Source organism: Myiozetetes cayanensis, unplaced genomic scaffold (genome assembly GCF_022539395.1).
Source record: "Myiozetetes cayanensis isolate MyiCay16 unplaced genomic scaffold, myiCay2020 scf15, whole genome shotgun sequence".
Lineage (NCBI taxonomy): Eukaryota > Metazoa > Chordata > Aves > Passeriformes > Tyrannidae > Myiozetetes > Myiozetetes cayanensis.
Genome location: NW_026087159.1, coordinates 8,969,112 through 8,995,359, shown reverse-complemented (window position 1 = coordinate 8,995,359; position 26,248 = coordinate 8,969,112). Strand labels below are relative to the sequence as shown.

The following is a 26,248-nucleotide window of genomic DNA, read 5'->3' as shown; positions in this document are numbered from 1 at the left end:
TTTCTGCAAGAGATCTGTTTTATACCTAATAATTATTTTTTACCTAAGAAGCATAATAAATTACCAAGAAAAGCTCTGTACTGTGTGTAGGATCTTCTTTATTGGAGAGAGAGAGGTCATTTAAAGTTACCCTGTGCAGCTCCACTGTGCAGCCTGGCCAGGGTAGGGTGGCTGAGGAAGAAATTTAGGTTCACCATAATCCTGTGGTTCAAGCAAGCCGAGAAAGAATTATCTTTTCAGATGAGCTTTGCAGTAGGATAGAAGAACCAAGGAAAGAGAGAAATCAAGTTGGAAGTTCAAGAATGACAGGTAAAGAAGTGCAGTTGCTACCAGCAGAGAGAATATTGCACTCAGGTGTCAGAGGAGAGGTTCAGTTAGGCCAGCTGAGGAGATATTAGGGACTGATGCTCCTGCTGACTCACCACAGCTCCTCCTAACAGAAGTAGGAATTTTGCAATCATGCCAGCTAAGCTGTTTCATCTCCACTTGCCTGGTAGTCCTTGGGTTCTGACTGAAACTGTAGCAGTTCACCAGTGACCTTGTGCACCCTGCGAGTAGCTGAAGTATTTTAGGTGCTGCAAAATACAGGGTATGTGATTGCAGAAATTTTTTGGAATGCCAGATAGGCAGAGCCAAAGCAGCTTTTGCTTTTTCTGTAATATGTGTAGTCATCAAACCTCAAAGGCTGTTTTGTGTTCTGTGTGAACTTGAGCTACATCATATAATGCATCCTTAGTCCTAATGGTGGGTTGCGTAGTGTTAGTCAGCAACCAGCCCTCAAGAGCACTGCAGTCAAGGTCTTGTCTAAACATCAGTCTGGAAGGCTGAACTCTGAGTAAAGGGCAGAGGCTTTCATCAGAAAGTGAATCTCTCTCCTTTTTACCCAGCCCAGTGCTGAGTTGGACAGAGCGATGGTTCATCTTCTGTTTGGTCTGTGGAATAGGATCTTATAGCTGGGCATGACACATGGGAAATGTAGCTGAGAACCTTGCGGAGGGATTTGTGCTGTGGGAAATGACATTGTGACCCACAATTGAATTGCATTTTTTTTTTGTGCCCCTTTGTGTAAAAAGGGGAAAATCAAAAGCCAGAAATCCACTAGAAAAATCAAAGAGTGAATGACTCAAAAGAGAAGTTCTTTTGAGCTTTTTAATGAAATTCAGTACATGCCTACTTATTTCTAAAGAGATTTGAGAGACGGAGATTTGAAAGTTTTATGTAATCTTATTTGGTGAAATAACTGTATATTTAAAACATAGTGTACATATGTTGTAGGAAACAAGATTTGTAGGAATTATGTATACCCTAGGTAAAAGAAAAGTATCACAGAAAATGAAGAGACAAGGTAGGGCTCTGTGTCTACTAAATAAACATTTATTATTCCCCGTAGTTAACGTCTGAAAAAGGTATCTGTAGGAATGAATGGCTTTACTGGCGTGTGTGGTCTGCTTAGTGTCAGAGTGACACCTGGATCTGAAGGTAATTTCTCAATAGCTAAAACCCACATAATGAAAATTGGAATGATTTTAAGACTGCAAGGTGACCAGGTTTCTGCAGGGCTAGAAGTCATTTAGTTCAGTTCAAGCAGACCTTATTTGCACAGTAATGTGCTTTCAAGCACTCAGTTGTGCCCATTTTTTTGATGCAAATCTGGCCCACCAGTGCCCCACTCACCTCCCGTGGACAGCAAGTCCGAGGCTGGCAGAGACCATCATCTCTACAACGCAGTTGGTGTTTCTCAGGGAGGAAGCTGACTGTCAAACACAGATACAGATAGTTTTGCCAGCTTGCCAAGCTTTGGCACGAACTATAAAAACAACGGCACTTCCTCAGCCTGAAGGAAGATGAAGCAAGTAAATGATTGGAATTGCTGCGATGTCAACACGCACAGAGTGTGTGATCTGGAAAAGACAGGCAGTAAGAAAAAGGTGCAGTACACATTCAGCCCTTGCTTTGTGACATTCCCTCTGCAGCACATGCAAATGCTGTCTTAGGAAATGATGTGTGCAGTTGTGTTTTGCTTCTAGTGTTGATCTGTTTGAAGTGCTGATGTAATTATTTGCATTAGTATAAATGAAATGTACATTCTTTATCAGTTATCAGTCCCATTGAACTTTGTTCCCTTTTGTTGTTAATAACTCTTTAAATAGTAAGAATGTCTAGAAGGTGAAGCCAGAAACAAGAACATCTACTCTAGAAATGTCAAGGCATGTTGGGTTTTGTTGCATCTTCCCTATGGAGAAGTAATCTGTCTTGCATTAAGCTCAGACCTTAGCTCTATGTGGTCTGACTGCAAGACCTTTTTCAAAGCATTAGTGTGGTGCCTTGGTGATTTCAATCCAGTAGAGTATGAAATAATCCAGGCAGGTCTCTGGCTTGAGTTCTCACAACTGACACTGGAGTAAACTTCTCATATCTCTTCTGGGTAGTGAGTATCTGCTGCCCAGTGGTTTGTCTTCAGAGCCCAGATCTGATGGTGAGTCAGTGATTTGAGAATCCAGTAAATTTGTCCTTCTGAAGCCAATATAAAAGATATAAATGAGTCACAAATACTGTCACCTCACTAATTCAATAGTGATGCTCTCATTTGCTTCATTTGGATCGTGTTGCTGTAGTTGGGTGACCCAGGAGTGCACAGATCTGGAATTAATGACTGTAGATTGGCAGCTTTGCATTCCTGTGGTAGTTTTGGCAAGCCCTTGCCAGGAATCCATTCAAGGCTTGGGTTTTTGTTAAATTTTTATACTTTAACTTTTCAGCATGCAAGGGAGGCTTGTAAGCAAACACGTGGGAAATGGACTCCAAGTTTCCCAGTTGTATTGAGATTTTTTTCCTTGAAGTATGTGCAAGTGCAGAATAAAACTATGTACTTTCTTAATGCAAGACCCATTCTAGATCACACTTCTGAGAGTCTCTGAGGTTCCTACGTGATTCAGGAAGAGCAAATATATTGCCTTTTAGGCTCCCACTGTGGGCAGATCCTACTCAGTGCAAATTGCTTCATGTGGCTAAAGAGCTGCTGCTCGAGCTTTGCTCTTTATGTGACAATTTCAGCTCCTCAGTGGGGGTGATCCTCAATTCATATTTTAGTGGGTCATCTGTCCTCCCTACTGACTTACTTCAATACTAAGGCAACCTCTTCCTTGGAATACTTTGCCCTTTTCAGTAAAACCTAAGTAATTGTCTAGACTGACTGCAGTACTATCATATTATGTTAAAGTAAGATCCTCTGTTGCTGTCTTTCTCCTACCATCCTTTGAGCTCTCAGATCAGAAACAAAGGAAAGCAGGAAACACAAATGGGTCTTCAAGCTAAGTGGAGTAGGCAGCCCCTGTGTATGGGAACAAGGATAATTTATAACTTCATAGAAGGATTGGGTAGTAGATTTCATAGTGCATATATAAATAAAAATTATTTTTCTGTTAATTTGTGTCGTAAAATAATTGCATGTATTTTAGATCTAGAGCCATTTTTATCTGCAGTGTAATTCTAGAGTAAATCTATGGAGTCGGTGTTTTTACTAACGTTTAACTTAAATGAGAAGATTTGGAAATGCAATGGGCACGTTTTTACTTCAGATTGGGTTGGAGAGGTGAGAAGTTGGTATCAGTGCTTTAATCAACAAACTGAGCTCTTTGAGAGTCAAAAGCTGAGAAACAACATTGATGTAACATTAGAATCTGTCTCGTAATATTGAATTTATTCAACTGTTATTCTTTTAATTGCAAGTATTTCCATTAATTGCTGTAGAAATTCATCACCCTGACCTGGCTGAGCTCCAAAAAAACTGTGGAAACTAATTAAACATTGAGTTTTAAGGTAAAATAGTAAATTGCTCATTAGCCCCCTTGAAATGCTGATTTATTACTAACAGAACAAAGTAACACTTGACTTTGCAGAAACTGGGTCATCACATTCTTTCGAAGTCTCACTGAAGGTGCTGTAGCTTAGATATCAATTAATTGGTCTTCATTTTTTTGCAGCAGTACACTTGTTTGGTTTAACCTGGCAACTACAGCCTGTGGAAGGGCAGCTCTATGAAAATGGAGTTAGCAAAGGAAACAAAGGAACAGAATCCATGGATACTACTTACTCACCAATTGGAGGAAAAGTTTCTGATAAAACGGAAAAAAAAGGTATGTGTGGATGAGAAGACAGATGATGAATAGTTAAATATTGCTACTGTTCAGATTCTGTATTTGCTGCATTTTGACAGTGTTTTGAGTTCAGGTTTTATCTTCTTTAGTATCATTTTAAAATGGGTATGAAAAGCCCATAACCAGATAGTTTCCATTAGCAGAACTCTCACTGAAAATAGCAACCAACTCAGACCGTTAGAAAAGGAAGGTTCACTAACACAGTAATTGCCCTTCTTTTGTGAGAGAAGTGAGTTTGAGAGCATTTGGCTTCTGTCTTAAGACAGGGGAGGGGAGACCATATTTGCCTTGCTCGCACTTGTGCAGAGGTCTTGATGCTATGCCTGTCTGGCAGACCAAAGTCAGTCTCAGGCAAAGTGAAACCCTTTGTACTGACAGGTCAGAATGTGCAGAGGGGTAGAAATCTTAATGCTTTTCAAGTCATCCAGTTCTTGAAGGCGTAAGCTAAAATACAGCATCCTGTCACATCCCAGCTGAACCAGTCACAGTGAATCAGCTCACAGGAATCTACCACGGCTTCACAAAACGCCTGAGCCAGTCTGGCAGCTCCCTGCTGCCAGGGGCACAGCCCTGCTCTGCCCTCCTGCCTCCCTCTGCGGCTCCCTATTCCCCTGTGCCCACTGCAGGGATTGTCTCATGCACGACCACGACACAGCAGTTCCCTGTGGCAGCAGAAAACAGCTTTGTTAAAGAGTGCAGGTAATCTTGTGCCGTGGAAGTGGCTGAACCAGACCTCTTGAAGGGGCAAAGAAGTGCCAGAGCTGGGATAGGAAAGGAGTGGGCAGTGCAGCCAGGAGTATGAAACAGAGAGGACTGTCTGAGATGTGCAATTCCTTCCTCTCAAGTCCTATCATTTAATGTTGTTAGATCCCCTGCTCCAATATTAGTCACAAGCTTCCGATTCACCACTGTGACGATGCTTTCTGACCATGAGAAGCAGGTGGCCCTCCCATTTCTTTTTGTGATACTCGGAAAAAGCGCATAAATCAGATCAGATCAGGAAAAAAGTGAATACAAGTAGAATATGAAACGTAATCTTTCCAGTTGTGAAGTGGAAGGTAAAATTGTACTGATTGCTCTGCAACGATGGGATATTTCCAGAGCTTTCAGATTTTAGAGCAGAGCAGGGATCTGATTTTGTGTGTTCCAGGGAAGATTTATGACTGAAAATATGCAACAAAATAGGACGTTGTTGTATGAGTCCCTCCAGGAGGAAGATTCCATTGCACATCAATGGTCTTGCAAATCAGGGTGGCACAACTGGATAGACATCATATTAGATAAATGAGCAATAGAGATATATGTGAGGAGAATAATGTTGTTATCCATTATTTTGTCCCTTAGAATGGATTGGTAGTGAATTGCAGTCAATGTTTTATACACTTTTATATTTTTGTCCTGGCGCACCATGGAAAATATCTCAAGTAGTTCTTTTCAACTACATTAAATCTTTTTGTCAATATATTACAGAATTAATAAAAGCTTTTCCAAAGCGTTTGGCTTCCAAAGGAGGACATGCAGAAAAAAAAATCAAAACCTTAAAAAGTTAGATGCTTGAAAACAGAAAAAAGGGTATGTGAATCAATAGAGACTCAATGTAGTAGGTAAAAACCCAAACCAGCTGCCTTGCCCCAGGGAATCCCAATCTCTAGAGTAGCTGCAACTCCCCCACAACACTGAAGAGCAGAGGTCTGTGATAGCAGAGCCATTTCACTGAGGTCTTATCCAGCAGTTTCAAGTCAGTCATCAGTATAGCTAAACTGTTGTCTCACTTGTCCCCTTTCACCTTTTATGGGTAACATGTAATCCAGCATGTATTTTAGCAAGTATGCACTGGGAAAAACACAAGAAAAATCATGTGGAATTAGTACATGTATAGTCTGGCTCTGGCTAATTTTTGCTCATTTTATTTCTTTCTGTCACTTTTAATAGATAGCAGTAGTTTTATTCCCAGTCCTCATAAAAAATTCTCCATGTGGATGCAGTGGAAGGCAGCATTTGGAAACAGGCAACTCCCTTCCCTACAGCAGGATACTACAGAAAGTTGATGCTTTGCCTGTAAACTGGAAGCCTCTGATGTGATTTCACAGGGATAAATAACTGCTGTCAGATACTGTGGCCTCCCATTTTCCCCAGTCAATGCAGCAGCACAGAATGCTTTTCCAGACTTTGAAAGCATTTATTTTAACTAATCTTTTAATGAAAATCAGGTTTACAAACCAGCAAGTCAGATTTCTTCAAGAAGTCACTTTATAACACACTGACCCACGGCTATGAGTTAACATTTTAATATGTAGTAATGTGTTTAAAAAGTCAGACATCCTATTGATGCTGGTATTTACCAGGGGAGTACAAGGAGATTGATTGTTTCAGGATCAGTAATAATCAGCATACGGGTATGTTCTTGTGAAGGTAATTGGCACCACGCTGTTTGGAGTTTTTCTTTCTTGAAACCAAGAGAAACCTGTGAATAGAAATCTATGTTCTGTTTTAGACTTCCAAGGACAGTGTGCTTAGGAAGAGTAGGGAAGAATTAATACCAGTGGGCAATATTGGGAGCTGTACAAGGAATTGAATACAGATAATTAAATGATACTTTGTCATAAGAAAAATGTTTAATAAGAAACAAGAGCAGAATTGTATTGAAGCACTGTAGTTTTAAAAGCTTTTTTTTGACTTTTTCATGAAAGAGCAAGGAAGTGCATGAGGATAGTCTGTGAAGAGTGTATCTTCAGATGCCTTTTTTGTCCAGCCAAATACCTACTTAATTCAACCAAGCACAGAAACAGAGCTAAATTTTTTTTCTGTAAAGAAGGCTCAGGGGCTCAGTGAATATGAAAACATGCACTTCAGGCATGGCTCCTACAGTGGCCTTTCTGTGCTATGTGGTTGACTGAAAAATTAGCATTTGAAAGGTAGAGATACTTCAACTGCATCCTATCAGTTAGTGATAGATGGTATATATATTTTCCTGTTAGCATTATCAACAGCAGCATGCACTTCTTTCCCATGTGATGACATAAATGGATATATAAGTGCATCTGGTTTTTTTAAAGTTTAGATAAAATTGTTTCTAAAGCAAAGGTATTTTCAGCCAAATGTGAAAAAGTCTGAGATACATCCTTTTGAACCTAGAAACACTAACATGATATTCAGCATAATTTGATAACATCAGTTACTGAAAATTCACCCGGACTAAAGACATAATCCTTTTTATTTTCAACAAAAAACCCTAGACCTTCTCACTTCAACAAAATAAGAAGCAGTTGCTATATTTTAAAGACCTTGAACACCGACCAATAATGCCATTAACTTCAAAAATGATGCTGTATCCTTGACTTTTTCTTAGCTCTACCATCTTGTAATTGTTTCACATTAATTACCATGTGTCAATAACTCCAAAAAGTTCCTTAGTGTTTTACTTAACCCCAGGTAATTGCTTGCAAAGAATCATTAAGATTTAATATCTCTGGAGTACGGGAAATACAGGAAAAGGTTTGTAAATTTACACAAGCCTAGTAGGATCTTTTATGAGTTGGAGTGAGAAGGGATCCACTCTCATTGTCTAACACAGAACATTTAATTCTCTTTTCAAACCTCAACATTCAAGATTTTTTTCCATTAAGCAAACTGGGGAGTAGTCTCACCTTGAATGTTGTTAAAGCAGCAATTTGGAAATATTTTAACTCACAAACTAAGGGATGTATTTTCACTGTATTAGATTACAAGTTCTGTACACTAAAAATAGATGTTTTTACGTGATGAGGTGTTAAAAGTTAGCCCCTGGTTCTTGCTGTGGGTTTGGTGACACAAAGCAGCCATAAAGCTGAGAGATCCAGTACCCTGAGAATTGCTCCTGCCTTGTAAATTAAATCTCTATTCATTAAGAATGCTAAGTACTTCCTACGCTAGTTAAAGCCTCTGTAAGGTCCCACTGAGGGTCTTTGTTAGTAACACGTTCAGGAAAAGCTGGCCCTGGCTTTGCTGCTGCTTTTTTTCATTTCCAGTGCCGATTTATAAAATTTCACGTACGTTATATTGGATCAGAAATTTATATGCATTATTGTAAAAGGTGAGAGTCCACTCACTTTGCTCCTCGATATTTTTCACTGTGTTACTGGAACAAAACGAAACATAAATGGTTATGGCTGCTGAATTCAATCTTCTCTTGACTCATCCTCTGATGGCACATACAATCCTGCTTTTATTCTAGTTGAAAGGATGGAAATGTCAGAGTTTTGCAAACCTTTCAGTGGAATTAGCTCCAATGTTAGCAAGATTGGGTCTGTGATTTGCAGCATGTCATGATGCTGATCACAGACAGGCATTAAAAAACACAAAGTTGGTGATACAAGCCAGCAAAGCAAGCCAGCTCCAATTTAGTTTGGCAAAGTCTTCTTTATGCATTCCATTCCCCTTTCTATTTCAGCTCTCTCATACCCATGTGTGAAGTTACATATTGTAGATGTCTGCAAATTTATTGTTCAGCATTATGAAATTATGCCAGTTTTCTCTTCAGAGTGCCTGTCCCTGTCCTCGTGCCCCTATTACGTTTTCATGCAGAAAGACCAAGCCAGAACAGATGTTCTTTATTTCTCCAGGACTAGATTATCACTACCATAATAAAACCATTAGGCATGGTGATTAATAGAAATCTAGGCTTTGCACACAGGCTCTGAACTACTGGGTTTGATGGATTTACTGTCCTCACTGGGGTCCATTTGTGTAGCTTCTGCCATGCCCCTTCAGCAGCAGTCTGAAATAGGTGTCAGAGGAGGAATGTCCCACTGCCTTCTCTATGGCTGTTCACAGTTGAATGTGTTTTGTTTCTGTAGCTGATAGGTAAAGACCATGGTTTGTGCAACAGCAGTTCCACCTTTTCATATTCAGTGCAGTGTTCCAAGATTTCTAGGGCAAAATTGCCCCATGACACCTGTTGTTGGAAACATTGCATGCAGGTTTATTTGTATTTTCCAACGTGTTCAATAAAAAATGCAATTATTTCAGCGAAATGCCCTCTGTTTAGAGATTGGTTTTGTTATATTCCATATTATATATAAGGCACATTTATACCTTGTGACCTGTTATCTTCCACCCACTGTGACTACACAACTGAGTGTTTTGTTTGTTTCTGGAAAATCAGTGTTTCAGAAGGGCCGGGCCATAGACACAGGAGAGGTAGAGATTGGAGCACAAGTCATGCAGACCATCCCCCCTGGTTTATTCTGGCGCTTCCAAATCACTATTCATCACCCAGTGTACCTGAAATTTAACATCTCACTGGCGAAGGATTCTCTGCTGGGAATTTATGGCAGAAGAAACATCCCACCTACTCATACACAGGTAATTTGAAATAATCCTGCTTCTGCCATGCTTACATTTTCAAACAGCAGTGGATGTGAGTGTTCACAGTACGTTTTCAAAGCAGGGAAGGAGGAAGGGACTGGCTGTAACCACGGAAAGCAGTCTGGCAATCCCTTTCTTTTGCTGAGCTCTAGCTCTGTGCTCAAACCATCCCCTCTCAGGGGAAGGGACAGTGTCCTACCAGAAAGGTCAGCAGCTGTGACCACAGGGATGTGACTGTCTGGGAGGCTGGACAGGTACACACTGTCCTGCTCCAGAGCTTCAGCATCCTCTGTGCAAGGGCAGTGGGATGAAATACCAGATCACTTGAAAATGCTTTAGTCTTTTACTGACTCCATTAAAACAAACAGATTGCATAGTCAGTATAAAGAGTTAATAGAAGAGAAAAAATCTCTTTTTGGTTTCTAAGATGATGGTAGGGTTTTTCGAGTGCTTACTCCTGGGGATTTGGCAGGAGAACACCTAACTAGTATTAAAATAAATAAATATTACCTATGCTATATTGCTGGTCACATTCAACTTTTTTATATTTTATAGACTTAATGTATTTGGCATATGAAGCTGTCATTTCTGTAGATGATAGATCTTTCATATTTTTTTATAACAGGATCACACTCCATAGAGTGTGATAAACATACATGGAATAATGGAAAGTGTTTGGAAGGGACCTCTGGAGATCCTTTAACTTCAGAAATTATTAACTGGAGTTCTGGTGTTAGAAATACTTTTAGCAGTCATTGACTTTAATTGGAGCTGGATCCTCATCTGATCTGACATTGAACTTTACTGAAAATCAGAATGCCTAAAACCCTCAGAGAAATGTATACTTCTCTTGAACAAGGATTCATAGAAAGGTTTACATCTCTGATGCTTTGAGATCAACAGATCTTAAAGTTGTCAGCATTAAGCCAGTTAGGTTATTAAGAACTTTCATGTAAAAAAATATATACTTATTTGCATTAACAAAATTATATCAAAAACTAAATATACATTTTATTTATATTTATGATATCGATAGGAAGGGGCAAAGATTTAAGAATCTGGTATAGAATAGGTTCTTTAATCTGTTCTTAGCATTTGAGATGAATAGATGCATGACATAGGCACTACAGCTTGGGAATTTTGGAATTATTCCCATTAAGGAAATGTAATTTTTGGAGTAAATCTGCTGTATTTAGTGCAGCAAATCTGAATTTACCCTGTCACAGCAAACAGCAAGTTTTGATGCCAGATTTCTGACCTACCATAATGCTTTTTATATGTAACCTGAAGCTGAACAGCCTGGGTTATGCAACTGCTGTCCACATTGATGAATGCTTAGGCTATTCCTCCTAAGATTTCAACTGTTTATTCCTGTTTGAAGGAGACATGCAGAGTAGGCTCATGAATATTTGCTAGCTGGTTAATTTTTTTGCTCATTATTATTTCAGTTTGATTTTGTAAAACTGATGGATGGAAAACAGTTAATTAAACAGGAACCAAAAAACTCAGAGGAGCCTCCGCAAGCTCCCAGGAACCTGATCTTAACTTCACTGCAAGAGACAGGTTTCATCGAGTATATGGATCAAGGAGCTTGGCATATGGCATTCTACAATGATGGAAAGAAAGTGGAGCAAGTGTTTGTGCTCACTACAGCAATTGGTAAGAGCAATTGCAGTAACGTTGTTATTCCCGTTATTACATTGGAAAGGTGCATTCGAAAAGAAATTATTGACCTCAGTTCCACCTTCTCCTAAGTATTGTCTTAAATGTTTTATTTCAGCTTAGTTTAATTCACCTCAGCGGAGCAACTTCACGTTTAAGCCGATATTAGACAAATAGCAACATTTGTGTACTAAAGATGGATGTTATCAAATTAATTAAGTGTGAAGTTTTTCCGTGTTAAGATTTTTATATGATGGTTTAAATGCTTGAGTAATTTCTGGTATTATCTTATTCAAAGTAACAGAGATGATATCTGCCCTCTCTACTTACATGGGAACCATAAATCCTACAAAAATTATCCAGGCTTTAAGTTTTTATTTCCAGTATTTGAGTCAGTTAGAAGTTAGAAAATCTAAAAGGTGGCTTTTTTGGATTTTGGTTGTGGGTACTGTTGTTTTATCCAGTTATTCAAATGCACCATTTTGTTTGGAATACAGAGGGCAAATACAGGAGGCAGTGTCCTGATTGCAAATCAGATTCCTACTGCCTTTTTAACACATATAGGTGGAAAAATGTTTGCAGAGGTAGGTGAGTGAGCAGTCCTCACACGTAGAGCTTTTTTAGGATTTAAATTTAGGTAAAGTGTTGTATTTATGACAGTCTCGGTTTGCTGCAGGACTTTAACCACTATACCCTTTAGTTAACCTGTTCTACCATATGTTTAGCAAGATGTCTTTACTAGTAATGGACATGCCATCTGCTCTTCAGAAAAAGGGGATACTATTTTTACTTTGTGGTAAACACCTTGCAGAGCAGGAGAGTATGATTCAAATATCAGAATTCTGAAGGACTTACAGAAGAAGAAAATTAGAAATTGAGACAGAGTTTTAATGACTGGTTCTGGTATAAAAGTTCATATTTGCTCTGTTCAGGAAAGTGAATCTTTTGCAAGCAAGAAAATATGCGAAAATAATATTCAAGTGATTTGTGAAGGATTGTTGCAGATTCTCTACAAAGACAATAAAACATGGCCAAACTCCAGCCCAGATCAGAAGCCAAATTTCTGCCTCCTTGTTTATTTCTCCTGTAAAATCACAGTGTTTATACAGGAGAGTTTCATTTAGTGGAATAACCTTTCAAAAAAAAAAAAAAAAGATGAAATTAGTTGCTGCAGTTTAGTTCTTACTGTAGTTGGTAAAAAGGAAATTGTCCATCCCTTATGTGGCCAATAGGCAGAACAAACTTTGTCTTAAAGAGGAAAGCATGTTAGGCACAGTGCAGGCAGGAATCCTTATACTTCATCTTCAAAATGGCTGCAAGAAGACATTTTTGGGGAAAAAGACTGTTCATGCTGCAGGAAGAATCTGTTGCAGATGCATTTGAAAATAGCACTAGCTTTGTTCTTTTCATAACCTGGATTTCTACTTCTCCTGGGTTTCTATGCAAAATGGTTCCTGGTTGTCTCTTTAGGGGTTTCCAAAAGCAAAAAAATCCTTGAGCCATACTTCTTACCCAGAGTGGGCTGGCTCATATCTGACATCTCTGCCGACAAAGGAATCAGCCAAGACCAGAAACACTCAGAGTAGAGCAAGAGCTTGGATGCATCTCTGCTGTGTGCTACTGTGAACCAGTCATGCCCTCCCCATCAGTGTCTGCTAGGTAGTTTTTCAAGATGCTCAGTGTTAGTTATGTACAAAATTGATTTTACTGACACTTTGGCTGAAGCTAGGGTCAGACTTTCCCTTGAGGAGGGTGATTTGCATGCAAAATGTGGCATGCCTCAAGTTTTGTTAGCTAAATAAAGGACAGCTCAAAGTGGACATTGCACTGGGGGGAAGTAACTTCTCAAACCATTAATTCTTTATTTCAGGTCAATGTAGGGATCATTTACCACGTGATTCCAGCAAACTGAGAAGGCAGGCAGGAGCACACACAGAGCAAGAGAAGAGTTGATAATGAACAGCAATATGAAAAATTAATAATAAGCAGCCTGCCTGTGAAAAAACTTACTCCTAAAAATGAGCTGGTTTTTGACTTTGAAACAGACATCTGTGTACAGGAACCAATCCTTATCTGTCCAAGTGCCCACAAATAAGATCAAAATAGTTATGTCACTTATGTTTATTAGTTATAGGATGCGCTTATAATGCATCATTTGACAATGTTTGAGTTTAAAAGCATAGCAGATTAAATATTCACTGGTATTCTCTTTCTTGAGAAAACCTTTCCTCCAAATCTCTTGCTATGGGCAGATACTCTTCAAAAAGATCTAGGTTTTCTTCTTGTTCCTCAACAGTTGTCATTTTGTGGGAAAGGAATCATGTTTCCCATCTTCCTGTAGTCAGAGGTACCTCCCACACCTGTTAGTGCATGAGCCCATGGAACAGTCCCAGTTCCTCTCTTCCATCCAGAAAGGCACCTGCATGGGCTGCAGAGCCCCTCAGTCCTAGAGCTGACCTGACAGTGACCTGCTCCAGGCAGGATCATCTTAGCTTGAATTTACTTCATATTCTTTATGCAAACCCCATATAAATCAGTGGATCTACTGCTTTCCTGTAGGAAATACGTGTGTAAATTAAAGCCGGCTAATCCATGTTCAGATATGAGCCTGTCCTCCGGTGTGTGAGGTTAAGTGCCTTACTATCCAAAGCTGTGTGATAAAATGTAGGCAAGCTGAAGATCAGAACTGAAGGTGGGTTTTTTCCCTTCAAATCTAGTTCTTAGTCCTTTATCGCATTGAATTTCATCACCTTACACAACACTATTTTTTTGTTTATCTGATTGTATAGAAGTGGAAATCCTGCCCTTCTCCAAGGGATTCAATTCACGTGGTTCAAGTGAACACCATAGAAGGCAATTTACTCTATAAACAGGTTTCAAACAAATTACTTCAGCAATAAAAGAAAGTGTTTAAGGTGGACATTTTTCAGCAAATACTCAGGATCCTGCAGTGCTTTTAATGGTGGTAAATTTTACATGAACACTTACTTTAAAAGCTTTTTGGTGTAATATAAATGATGCACCTGTTATCTCAAAGCTGTCAGGACAAAATCTAATAAATATTTGTAAGCTGCTTGAACAGGAATTTTGTTTTATGCTCCCTATGAATGAAAATGGGCTTTTTACTGCTTCTGCACCTATTTGTATGTTGAGATGTGTCCTGCAGAGTGAGGTGAAGATGCCATTCATTTCAAATTCAACCAATTTCTGTTTTCTTTGTGCACAATTGTCTGAATAAACAGAAATTCTGGATGACTGCTCTACTAATTGCAATGGGAATGGAGAATGTATCTCAGGGCACTGCCACTGTTTCCCGGGATTCCTTGGTCCTGATTGTGCAAAAGGTAATCTCATATTAACTGACCCACAGTGCATGACAGGGATCATGGTTATGGTGTGTGACTGCTGGGCTTGCAAAGATTCAAAGTGATTAAAGGAGATTAAATTCCTTTTTCCAGCCAGATGGCAGATACAGTATAAGCACACATGTGGAAACTTTCTTTATGCTGTACTTGAGTTAACACGCATCAACCACTTCACCCTCCCTAACTTTCAGAGTTAATAAGTTCCTCCATCCCTCTTTGCATCCTCTCCATAATAGTAAAATACATTTTTTATTAAGTGTTTTAGCTTTGCATAATGTTTTCTGTTATTTAAAAGTGAGAAACAGTTTCACTCTGGAGAAAACATAAGTAAATCAAATGCTTCTGTGGTCTTAACTTGAATAGGGTGTAGATAAGAAAACCTAAAGCAGCTTACAGACAGTTTTCCAGCATTAAGGCAAAAAACATGTTAAGTGACCTTATTTCTTTTTCAGATATTTCTGTCGGTATTATCCATCATCTGCTGCATATGATGTCCAGAAGTTCTCATGTTTTTCCAATGTCTCCTCAAATGTAGGGTTGACTTTATTTTTTTTTTTTTTTTAAGACCTCAATTGGCTCAGAAATAGATACTGGATTGTAAAACTGAGATTCCACATTGCTGGCTTACATACAGACTAGTAATGGCTAAAACCTCAGTAACATCAAGTCTTCTTAGAAGGAAAGAGAAAAGGGCAGGATCTTGCTTCAGTACACAGGGAAGAAATATAAATCTTACTGAAAATCATAAGCAGGCATCACTGCAAATTTTCTGCAGAGGCCAATCAAGGGGAGAGAATTATTTTTATCTTCTAAGATATCCCATTTCAGGTCAAAATTAAGGTATACAAGTGAGACAGACTGAGGAGATGAGGACATTGTGTTCCTGCTGCACTACCTAGTTCTAAGATTTCAGTCTGTTACAACCCTTGAACCAAATGGAGGATCGAGGAGCTGGAGTGGAAAAGCAATTTTACAGAACGATAAATGCAATAAATGTTAATCTATGTAAGTATGTAAATACATTAAAAAGGTCAATCTGCCTTCTTCAGATTCCTGTCCAGTGCTGTGCAGTGGAAATGGAGAATATGAGAAAGGTCACTGTGTGTGTCGAAATGGGTGGAAAGGACCAGAGTGTGATGTTCCAGAAGAGCAGTGTATTGATCCAACCTGCTTTGGCCATGGTACTTGTATCATGGGTGTCTGCATCTGTGTCCCTGGATACAAAGGAGAGATTTGTGAGCAAGGTTGGTGAATTTTCCTTCTCTATAGCTAGGGGGGTTGATTTTTGTCTTTAATCTTCACTCCTGTTTCAAGGTAGTTAAAAACTCAAGTATGTGTGATTAGCCTTCTGTGAAGCAGTACTGACTGTTTTGCTCAAAACTACCTTTCTTTTACTGTCTTGTAGAAAATAATGTTAAAATAGAAAACTTTGGAAGGTAAAGGTATTCAGGTCTTGGTAACAGTCAGTGGACTGATCACATAAGATTCACATTTTTATTCAAAAGGATAAAATTATTTATCATTATCTAATAAGACTAACTAATATTTGTAGCATGGGCAATCTTCTGAAATACTCACTTGAAGCTCAGTAGCAAGACCAGAACAGGAAGTTTTTGCAAGCAGTGTATTCTCAATCCTCTGAAAGTTTTCTGGAAAACATCCCAGCAAGCAAGGATTCCATTTTTTTTTTCTGTGAAAGTTATGAGACCATCCAAATTTGTCTCCACTTTTCTTCTCTCAGGCTCCAGATACTTTTTTCAGGAAGGGTAGCTGGTGTTCCCAGCTTTCCTAACTGCCTGTAACCACAGTCCCTTAGCACACACCATCAGAGAGCCTGTCCAGGCTTTTTTACTGGGCCAGAAAGCTCAGGGTAAAGCAGACAGAATATCATTTCAACAAAATATGGTATGGTGGTTCTCCACAGCAATCAGACGATCGTAATCAGCTTTTCCCTTTCTTCATTCTGTCACACCTTAGATTTTTCTGACAATATAAAGCCAAAAGAGCAGCAAACAGGCTCAGTTTACCAGAGCATATTGTGTAATTCTGTTGTCATATGTCATTTTTACTGGGAGCCTGTGTTCAGGGTACTAAACTGGCATCCTGTAAGGCTTGGCTGATAAAAAGTGGGAAATTATGAGAACAAGTAACTGTATTTTTACTAATTTTGGTACTGACATGTCTCTGCCCTCATGTATAGACAGAAGCAGTTGTTGTTTCCCTCTTAGCATGTCTGAGATAGCTCATCAGCTTTGACTTTCTTCCCCGTGCATAGCTTCGGAAAGCAGAACTCTCCTCATGCTTACCCTGATTTGATTTTTCACTGGTCCCCTTAGCCTGAAGCTAGTGACAGCATACTTTGTGCTTCCTGTTATATAGATTTTCGGTAATTCTTTTGAGTGGCACACAGAGGAGGCTTTTTATGTGGCTTGAATTCTCCAGTCAGAAAAATGTCCGGGATGGATTTGATGGATCTGACGTACCTGGGAATGGTTTTTAAAGGGAGGATCAAGAGAATGCTTCTGACATAGTCAGTTGTTGGTAGAAAACCCAAATGGGGAAAAGCAGCTAATGCACAGATTTCCTCAGTGAGGCCATGCTGCTGAACAAACCTGTAGCTGGTGAGAGGCTGACTGCTGGTTTTAGTTGCTTTGTTTCTTGCCATAATGTTACCTTGCAAAAAGGTTTGGGAGAAAAAAATGACATAAATGTACTCAGACAGCTATTGAAACCAAGAGTGTGAAAACATTGGATTTTTGTAGTAAGCAACTTGTTTAAATTAAAAAAGAAAAAGGTAGAATGATATAGAAATATGGTGGATGAAACAAACCTATGTAAACCAAGTATGGTGGTGTTTTATTGTATCATTGTGTGCTTGACATAACTGTTCAGTTTGCATTGTATAACATACTTTGTGCAGTAGTGAGGTAATTCTGTCACAAATTAATTAAGATTACATTATTGTATGTAAATATGATTTTAGTCTAATAGCAGTACTGTTAACAGTTCGGACATAGTAACAGATGTACTATCCAGGGAGCACCAGTAGCTGCATGTATTCATTGCTGTGGGAGTCCTTTGAATATGTCCTGTCAGATTCTCTTTCCTAAAATGGAGTCACTCAATTAATTTTAAAATATCAGCAAAATAAAGAGCTGTCTCAGGATGAGACAAAAGTGTCGTGTATTTTTGTCCTGTGCTTAGCAAGATGAGCATTGTCCAAAAGCACTGATTCCCCTCTTTCGGAATTACACTGTGCTATGCACAAGCCTGGAAGGCTGAAAAAGATAAAAAAAAAAAATAAATCCTGAAATTAGATCTTGAATTGGTGGTGTAGCAGTTCAAAAGAAAAAGCATTACTTCTTATTTTTAGGTCAAAAGGTCCAGTAAACTGGAGGCCATTCATCTCTGTGTCTGAAGTATTTAACCTTCCCTTCCTGAAGCAGGGAGCATCTCCTCATTCCCGTCGCACAGAGTACTGTTTGTTGAGTTTAAAATTTAATTATTAAAACAGTGCTTGTGCTGATACTTGAAAAATACATAGCAGAACTTTCACAGTACCTCTTTACCGTCAGCCTGAAGCGTGATCTAACATGGAGAGGCTTCTGGCTAATTGTTCCCCATGCTCAGAGCCCACGGATCCTGTTCATCCTGCAGCCTCCAGAGAAGGCAGGCTGCTTCCTGCTTAAAACCTGCCTGGTTGAAACAGTGCTGGGGCTTTGTGAAAGAATATGCTGCTCATACAGGACTAGCCGGCCGATTTGAATTCTTCTACAGAGCTCCTGAATTTTTCACTAGGAATAGTTTAATCCAAATTGAGAACAAATGTAGCTCTTTGTTTGCAAATTGTTCATCAGTACGTTATGACTTTTATGAAGCTGTTCATTACCTGCAATTGCCCAGCACATATTTTTTATGAGTGTATGAGATTTTTTTTTTTTTGCAGCAAGCATAGAGTCAGAAATTCACTACTTGGGGTTGGTGGATGACCTTTTTTTTGTAGCAAATTTTCAGCTGTAGAGATAGCTTTCCACAGGAATATGAAACAATAAATCTTTCTTTTCCCAGGTGTAAATAAAACACAGAGCACAAATACCCAAATGGAAATACAAAGCACAATTATAGAAGTAATTATTAATTGCTCCAGCTCTTTCCCAACCCTACTGCTGAAGCACAGACTTCACAGGCTTAGACCAATAGACCTGTCCTGGGAATCTGTGTTTTAAAAGTAAGACAATATCCATGACAGACAGATTCAGATGGCCTCTAACTGTCTCCATGCTTGCTTTTTTCCTTGTTTTTGGCTTGCACTTTTGCAGATGTTAACACAGACTATGTTTATTAACATAGTTTCAGTTGGGCTGCACAAAAATTACCAAATTGCTCTGAACTCCTGATGTTTTTCACTATTAAATCAGTGTGAAGTTGCAAGTTTTATACTCTAAGTTGTATATTCCCTGCTTTCCAGAGGACTGCTTGGATCCGATGTGCTCTGGCCATGGTGTGTGTGTCCAAGGGGAATGTCACTGCTCCACAGGCTGGGGTGGTGTGAACTGTGAGACCTCCCTTCCCGTGTGCCAGGAGCAGTGCTCGGGGCACGGCACTTTCCTCCTGGACGCGGGACTCTGCAGCTGCGAGCCACAGTGGACGGGCTCAGACTGCTCTACAGGTATGCTGGAGATTTTGCTTTATCAATATTGCCTGTGCTTTCTGCTGGCTTTCAGTTGCCAAGGATGAGAAATGTATTTTCCTTGTGACAAGAATGTTGTGTGCCTGATGGTGTGACAGCAGGAACAGTAGTCCAGTAAGAGTGCAGAGTGCCTCCTGGCACACGCTAGAGGCAAGCATGACTCTCACCTGAGTTGTTGAGCACTGATCAGACTCGTGCAATCAGGGAATCCACAATTCCGAGAGAGATTGGGAGTATATGAAAGAAAAATTCTAAATGCAATGACTGATGAGTAAGAAAGCTCTGTCAAAAAAATCTTTAAGCAAAAGTGACCATCCATTCTCTCATGCTGGGATAAAAATTCTCGTCTTTCTTAAAGGACCATCAAGGTTTGATTCCCACTAAACTTGATTAAGAGTTGAAATGGATTTCCTGTGTGCTTTGTACATTTACATTTCGTTTTCTTGAAATGAATGCACTCTGCACATTTTACTCTGTAATGGAGCGTGTCATTACCAACGTACGTACTACTATTTTTTTCCCCTTTGGAGCTCACAAAGCCGAAATCTCAGATGATAAGTAGCACATCCTAGTACAGAATAGATGCAAGTGACAGATTTGCTGAATGCAGTGGAATACAACCAGTGGTCCAAGTCACCAATTTTTCTCAGAAATCATCATTCAAAAGAGCACTTGGAGCAGTATAAATTTCCGCTCAGGTCTTTTAAAGTGTATGGTTATGATCTTCAAGTAGGGGCTTACAAAATGTCCCCCTACATGATGAATTTTTAAGCAACAAAATATTGACATGCTAATAATTCTCAGTGTTTGTTACAAAGACTCTGCATTCATTCTACACTCCAAAATTAATGCATGTAATTTTAGTCTGACACTGTCAGATATGGCACCTGCTTTGATAAGGATTGAGTTTTTATTGGCTTTCAGCAAAAGACCAGTTGCTTTCATTTTGATCCGGTATTTTATTATATGTTAAAAATATTCCATGATGCTTTGTATAGTAGTACTTCCATTAATGAAGCAAATAATTAGGAAAGATGTTAGCTCGGTGGTAATTTTTTGGTCACAAAATATTCAGACTAATTCTATTCTAATACAATATTATTGTAGCTCAAAAACTTATGTTAATCTCAGATAGGTCTGTTGTGTCAGCTGCATGGGGCTATTAGATATTTAGTAAGGGATCAAAAAGCTAATAAATAACCTCCAAAACTGTTTTGATCAGTTTTTAGAAGGCAACTTTTCTCCTTATCTCCATCAACCAGTAGGGAAAATAGCTCTCTTCCTCCCTACTGTCTTCTGAGTTATCAAAGGATGGTTTTACAACCAGCAGCAATCTCTTTATGGCCAGATACTTCCAACTTCTTTCAAATATATATTTATTCACAGGTGTTAGACTAGAATCAGGATGGTCTTGGCAGTAGTGTTAGACTGAAGTATAGATGTTCATTTGTGCTTGAGTTGTTCTTCCCAGGATCAGCGATTGCTGCGCATCTTGAAAATAAAGCTTGATTTTAGTGAGGAAGGAAAACATCAAATGAGTAAGTAAGAAAACATAAAAGGAGTAACAAGGTCAGAATAAACGAGCTGTCATATGTGAATGGAAAGGCTCATGAGGTTCTGTACTATGAAGAGGATGAAAAGGGTAAACCACAGACTGCTCATCTGGAATCAAACAAGGATAGCTCACAACTGATAGACGAGCAGTCTCTCAGCCTGCCTCAAACCCTTGCACTCTCCTGCCATCTCTGTACCACATCATTGTCAGTGCTGCGAGAACTTGCCTTTCTGTATCACCTTGAAGAACACAGACCCTTGTCCTGAGGATTTCTGTGTTCCCCAGGACATTCCATATACTTTCAAAATAAAGGATCCGTTAGTTTAAGTTCTATGTTTTTTTGTAACTAGAAATGAATATATCTTGGCGTACTTTAAAAGGGGGAAATAACAAAGGTTCCAGAATGTTTGTGAATATAGTATTCCAGATCCAGTGTGACCCACCTGAAAAGGGATGAGCCATCTCTATGATACCTTCCCTTCCCTGCCCATCTCTATCTCTTCAGACAATACAAACTTCCATTTCACAAGTGGAAGACTGGGGAAAGACAAAAATCAGTGTGGATATGGAGAAAGAGAGATGTGTGGCTCATGCATATCCTGAAGTATCACCAATATTTTTTGGAGCTACAGCCTGAGCTCTGGAAAAATTCATGGATTTTTGAGGCTGGAAAAGACCATGTTGTTCATGCTGTTTGATTTTTCTGTGGAACATTATCCAAAAACGAATTCATCCTTCAGTTTTTGTTTGACACTCATAGTTTCTGTTTAGTTTTTTTCAAATTCAAGCTTCACACAAAGACCAAAAATGAAGGATAGTCTACCATGTCCTAAGCAAATTGTTTCAATTATGCCTGACCTTCTCTGCTAAAAAGTGCACCTTGCGCTCCCAGCTTGAATAGGTGCAAAGTCCTGCAGTTGTGTTTCTGTGAGGTGAAAGACTGTCAAATTATCTGTAGTCCATCTCTGCTCTGACCTGTGGCCTGCCAAAACCTAATTTCAGTGCACCACTTCAGGATCTTCCTTCCAAATCCAGAGGTCCTGCTGGCCAGTTGCCATCCCCTGAGGGCCAGAAAATCCTCTTGCAGAACTCCAAAGCAGCTGTCAGGGTATGTTTTCATTGAAGTGTTTGAATTGGTTCTCAATAAAAGCAGCTCAATATGGCTTGAAAGTCATTCCGATACTTAGTAATGCTAATCCTGCACTACTTGTAGGACACAACTTATGCTGGCTTTTATTCAGCTCTGTTAAGATCCATCCTTTCAATATCCTTAGCTGGATATCTGTTTCAGACATATTTGGCCTCTTTCTACCCTTCAATATTGAACTTCCATGAAAAGTCATTTTCTTTTGTTAGCTCAGTTTTCAATTTACCTCTCCCAGAGATGACATGGTTTTCATTCAGGCTTTGCCTTGCTGCTTATGCACCTCTTTGTGAAGGCTCTTCCTCTCAGCTAACGTTCAAACATACAGATAATATGCTTCTGATTCTTCTGCCTTCTTTAGGCAGCATCAACTGAATTTGGCTTGGAAAATATTGGCAGATTTTTTGCTACACCAATCAAAACAACACTGATGGGTGTCTTTTCTACAGCCACATGTGACATCAGGAGAAGAAATTAAAAAAGCACCTTCTGTCAGTACCTAAAATTTGGTTTATTATATGGACAAGATCAAAGTGTTTTAATTGTTCGATATGACTATAGACTGACATGTATTTACTATGAGGGAGATGGATTAGTCTGTTTTGCCAATTTTCCAACTGGCTTGAATGCTGAAGGTCAAAAACAAGCTATGGTTTTCACTACTTCAAAATCATACCAATGTCAGAAAGTTTCAGAGAAGCATCATGTTCCAGTAGCTTTCAAGTGGTGTACCTGGGACATCACTGCTATAATTCCAGTTGCAAGGATCTCAGGGCTGCAGTCATTATTCAAGTAGTGTCATTGAATCTTTTATTCCTGCTGGCCTGGGCAGACATTGGATGTGGATAAAGAACGGGAATTTCAGGTTTTGCTCTAAGTGAGACTGATTATATAACATGTTTTGTGAAAACCACCTGTACTGGAAAAGGTCATCCTTGGAGTGTTTTGGATTCTCAACATCTTTACACCAGCTGAATCCAGTTACTTAGAATGTGAAAATCCACTGTTAGTCAGACCTTCAACATAGAGCTCAGCTGACCTGTGCAGGATGGGCGTGACTTACAGTCAGTAGGATGGAAGACTGACAGTAGAGTATTTTAATGTCACCAGGACTTCAGAATAGTCAACTTTCTACTTTCTGTCTGTGCATCTTTGTTGCTTTATTTATAGGCTGTCATCCAAAATCCCTTGATGTTAATGAGTCATCTCCCTTTGAGGCGTATAAGACAGTGCTTTTCAGAAAGAAAAAATCAAACTCATGAGTACTGACTGTTCGTGTCAGGTAGAAGGGAAGCTCTGGATAATTGAAGGTGCAGCATCAACAAACTGAACAGAAAAACTCATCTTCTGTTCTCAGATTGACAACTTTAATATGGAGGCTTGAGATTAAATATCAAGAGAAAATGGATGACAGAGTTGTTCAGGGGGGCAGAGCCTCAACTAGCATAAATTAGTGTAACTGCAGTGATACCACCAGTGCAATCCAGTGTGTTTCAGGTGAGAATCCAGCCCTGAGTCACTAATTAATTGCAGCACTGAAATATTATAGACTAAGAAATCTGTGGCAGAGCTGATGCCTCTGACATCCTGTCCTGCATTCGTTTCTCTAGACTCTATTCAGCCAAAGTAGGCCAGTTTCCATCCCCTTACTTCAGGACATTTGTCATAATTCCACTGAATCCATTTATATCACTGAAGCAACCTAATTATGATTGGGAAAAGAATACTGGCAGTTCTTAGTCACAAAAACATTCATCCTAAAATGATTATGTGGAGATGGTATATATTTAGCATATCTATTTTTGGTTAAGCTCTCCTAGCAAGATTGGTGGTAATTTTACAAAGGGTAAAAATGGATCAGCAGCCTCTTCCTTCAGTATCTTGTAAAGCATAAAACCTCTTAAAAGCTGAAGTGCTTTGAAAAATGCAAAATGTTGTAATTGTTGTAAATTGATATGTGCAGAGTGGAGTAATTTAAAAATCATTAGAAGTCTGCATTTTTTAAAGTAAAGTGCTTCAAAAAGAAATGAAGGCATAATACAGTATATTAATGTAGTTCAAGACATCTCAAATAGGTTTCAAAATTAAACATCAAAAACTGCAACTTGAAAAAATAATTAGGTGAAACCATTTCATCGTAATCAGGAACTCTTCAGATATAGGAAACTGCAGTGTATGGGTGTCAGTCATTCTCATTCACCAAGGACAAGGATATTCACTACAAAGAACTTGCAGCAGTGAAAATAGCCTTGAAATTTCCTCAGTATATGATGCAATGTCGTGCATTTTCTATAGACTGCTCTGTTCCACATTAGTACTTCTACTCTGCTCCCTATTTTAGACAAATCTCAAGAACTTTTTAATTACACTAGAAACACCCATCACTGTTTGGTTCTTAAGAAATGATGTACTTACTTAATTTCATCTAACTGTCCCCTTTCTTTAATTTGTGAGGAGCTTTTCCTATTACTGCTCTGCTAATTAAAAGGATGATTGAAGTTTCCCTGCTGTACATTGTCTGACATTGTAGAAAGACTCTTCTTACTACTGTATATTTCATTGAGAAGAAAAAAACTATGCATGACTAGTTTGATTTGTGTCTCCTGCAGAGTTGCAAGAGTTTGCAAAAAGGTATCTGGTGAGCAAGATTTCTATTAAAAACATAGTAGTTAAAGATTGGAGCACTTAATGTGTGTTGCTGCAGAATTTAAAACATGAGAAATTTAAGGCAGTGAAGAAGCACTCCGATGAAAATTAATTATCCTGCATGTTTAAATCAGTCCAGAGGGAACCAGAAATACCTGATGTAGTAATGTATTGATTTAAGAAATAGGATAAGTCAAGGGTATGAGATATACAGTGAAGAAGCATGGGATGTTTTTCAACTGATTGCTGCTTATTTTGCAGATATGCCAAAAATAATGGCTCTTTCCTTCCCTTTTTCTTCCTGAAAATTAAGATTCTTAATCTATTGCTGTCTGCACCTCATTCAGCAATTATTGGAAATATTCCTCATTTAAATGTAAATGCAATTTAGTTAAGTCAGCTTCTGTAAATCCTGGTCTAATCCACGACAAGGTACTACTTATTCCACAGGGTGGAATCCACAGACCCAATTTTGGATGCTTCTGTCCCAGCAGCTTTTGGCTTATCCTGGAGCAAAATACCCAAATTTCTCTGGTGACAGCAGTATGGTCTCGTTTATCCAACTTTCTGGGTAGCCCACAGAGCCTTTCCTTTCTGCCTGCATGGCATCATGTGGCTACAGGGAGCAGAGAACTGTCCCCCTCACTCAGCCTTGTGCTCAGCCAGTACCAGTAGGTCTGTTGTGAGAGTAGGATCCTTAGCAACCCCTGTGTAAGGTCATGCAGATTGTGAAACCAGAGAGTTTAACAAAGTTGTTGTAATTATCTAGTAGCAAAACCTGGCAAATAAGTGGGAATTTAGTAGCAACTCAGGTGCCACAGTGGCTCAAGCACCTCTAAGTTAGGTAAGCTAAGCAAGGGGTTTTGAAGGTCTAAATTTGTAGTTGAGTGCCTGCATCCCCCTTTGCATCTCAACCAAATCACCTACACAGTAGTCAATCTACTGGACAGTGATTAAGAACTACACTAAAACAACTGACAGGATATAGTATGGAAACGACTTCTGTGAACAGTGTGTCCAAGAAAATGTCATGATGGTAGTTCTGAATATGGAAAGCTTGTAGTCCACAGGAACCCTCTTTATAAAAGAGGACTCTGAAGTAGAGAAGTTGTGGGAATGTTCTTCAGATGTTCTGAATGCTGCATTGGAGGGGAGAAACCAGCCTAGATGGTCAATAGGACAGGAATGGCACACAAAATCTTCAACTTTTAGTTTTCTAGGCCAAATCCAGAGATGAAACTCTGACAAATTATCCATACTTATCCAGCTTTTAAAGAAGGATTCTTGTTAGAGTGAGCTAGTTTTCTACAGCTGGAAAAGCACAAATGGGACTTACTAGAGCAAGAGTACAAAAGAGCACTAGAACAACTAGAGGTTTTGTCCTTCAGTAAATTTCAGAACATCTATTGTGCAAAATATGCTGCATCAGTCCCTAAAAAGCAGATATTTATAATATTTTCTTGTTGTCATGGTAAGAGTTGTACAAAAATAGCTATCATTTCAACATATTTATGCAGCAGAGTCTGTGAATTTTAACTTCCTCTGAAAATAGGAAATTGTTATTGATAAAAGTCAAACCCATGGGAGCTTTCCCTACGTACTGCATTTTTAAGCTTTTTGGTTCTGTGGATTGTTGCAAGGGTAATATATGTAGACATGTAAGGATCTCCTGGTCTCTGCCCT

General features: G+C 39.0%; 1 protein-coding gene across 5 annotated transcripts in view; it reads left to right on the top strand.

Moving 5' to 3' along the window:
• TENM1 (teneurin transmembrane protein 1) overlaps nt 1-26,248 on the top strand; it is a 303,243-nt gene that overhangs the window by 169,379 nt on the left and 107,616 nt on the right. For 4 of the 5 annotated variants that reach the window (XM_050310928.1, XM_050310927.1, XM_050310925.1 and 1 more), the window contains 6 exons: nt 3,984-4,136; nt 9,301-9,500; nt 10,952-11,162; nt 14,408-14,509; nt 15,580-15,774; nt 18,999-19,199. In XM_050310928.1, the coding sequence (XP_050166885.1) occupies nt 3,984-4,136; nt 9,301-9,500; nt 10,952-11,162; nt 14,408-14,509; nt 15,580-15,774; nt 18,999-19,199 (1,062 nt within the window). The remainder of the gene's footprint in view (nt 1-3,983; nt 4,137-9,300; nt 9,501-10,951; nt 11,163-14,407; nt 14,510-15,579; nt 15,775-18,998; nt 19,200-26,248) is intronic. The other variant, XM_050310926.1, reaches the window with a different exon arrangement.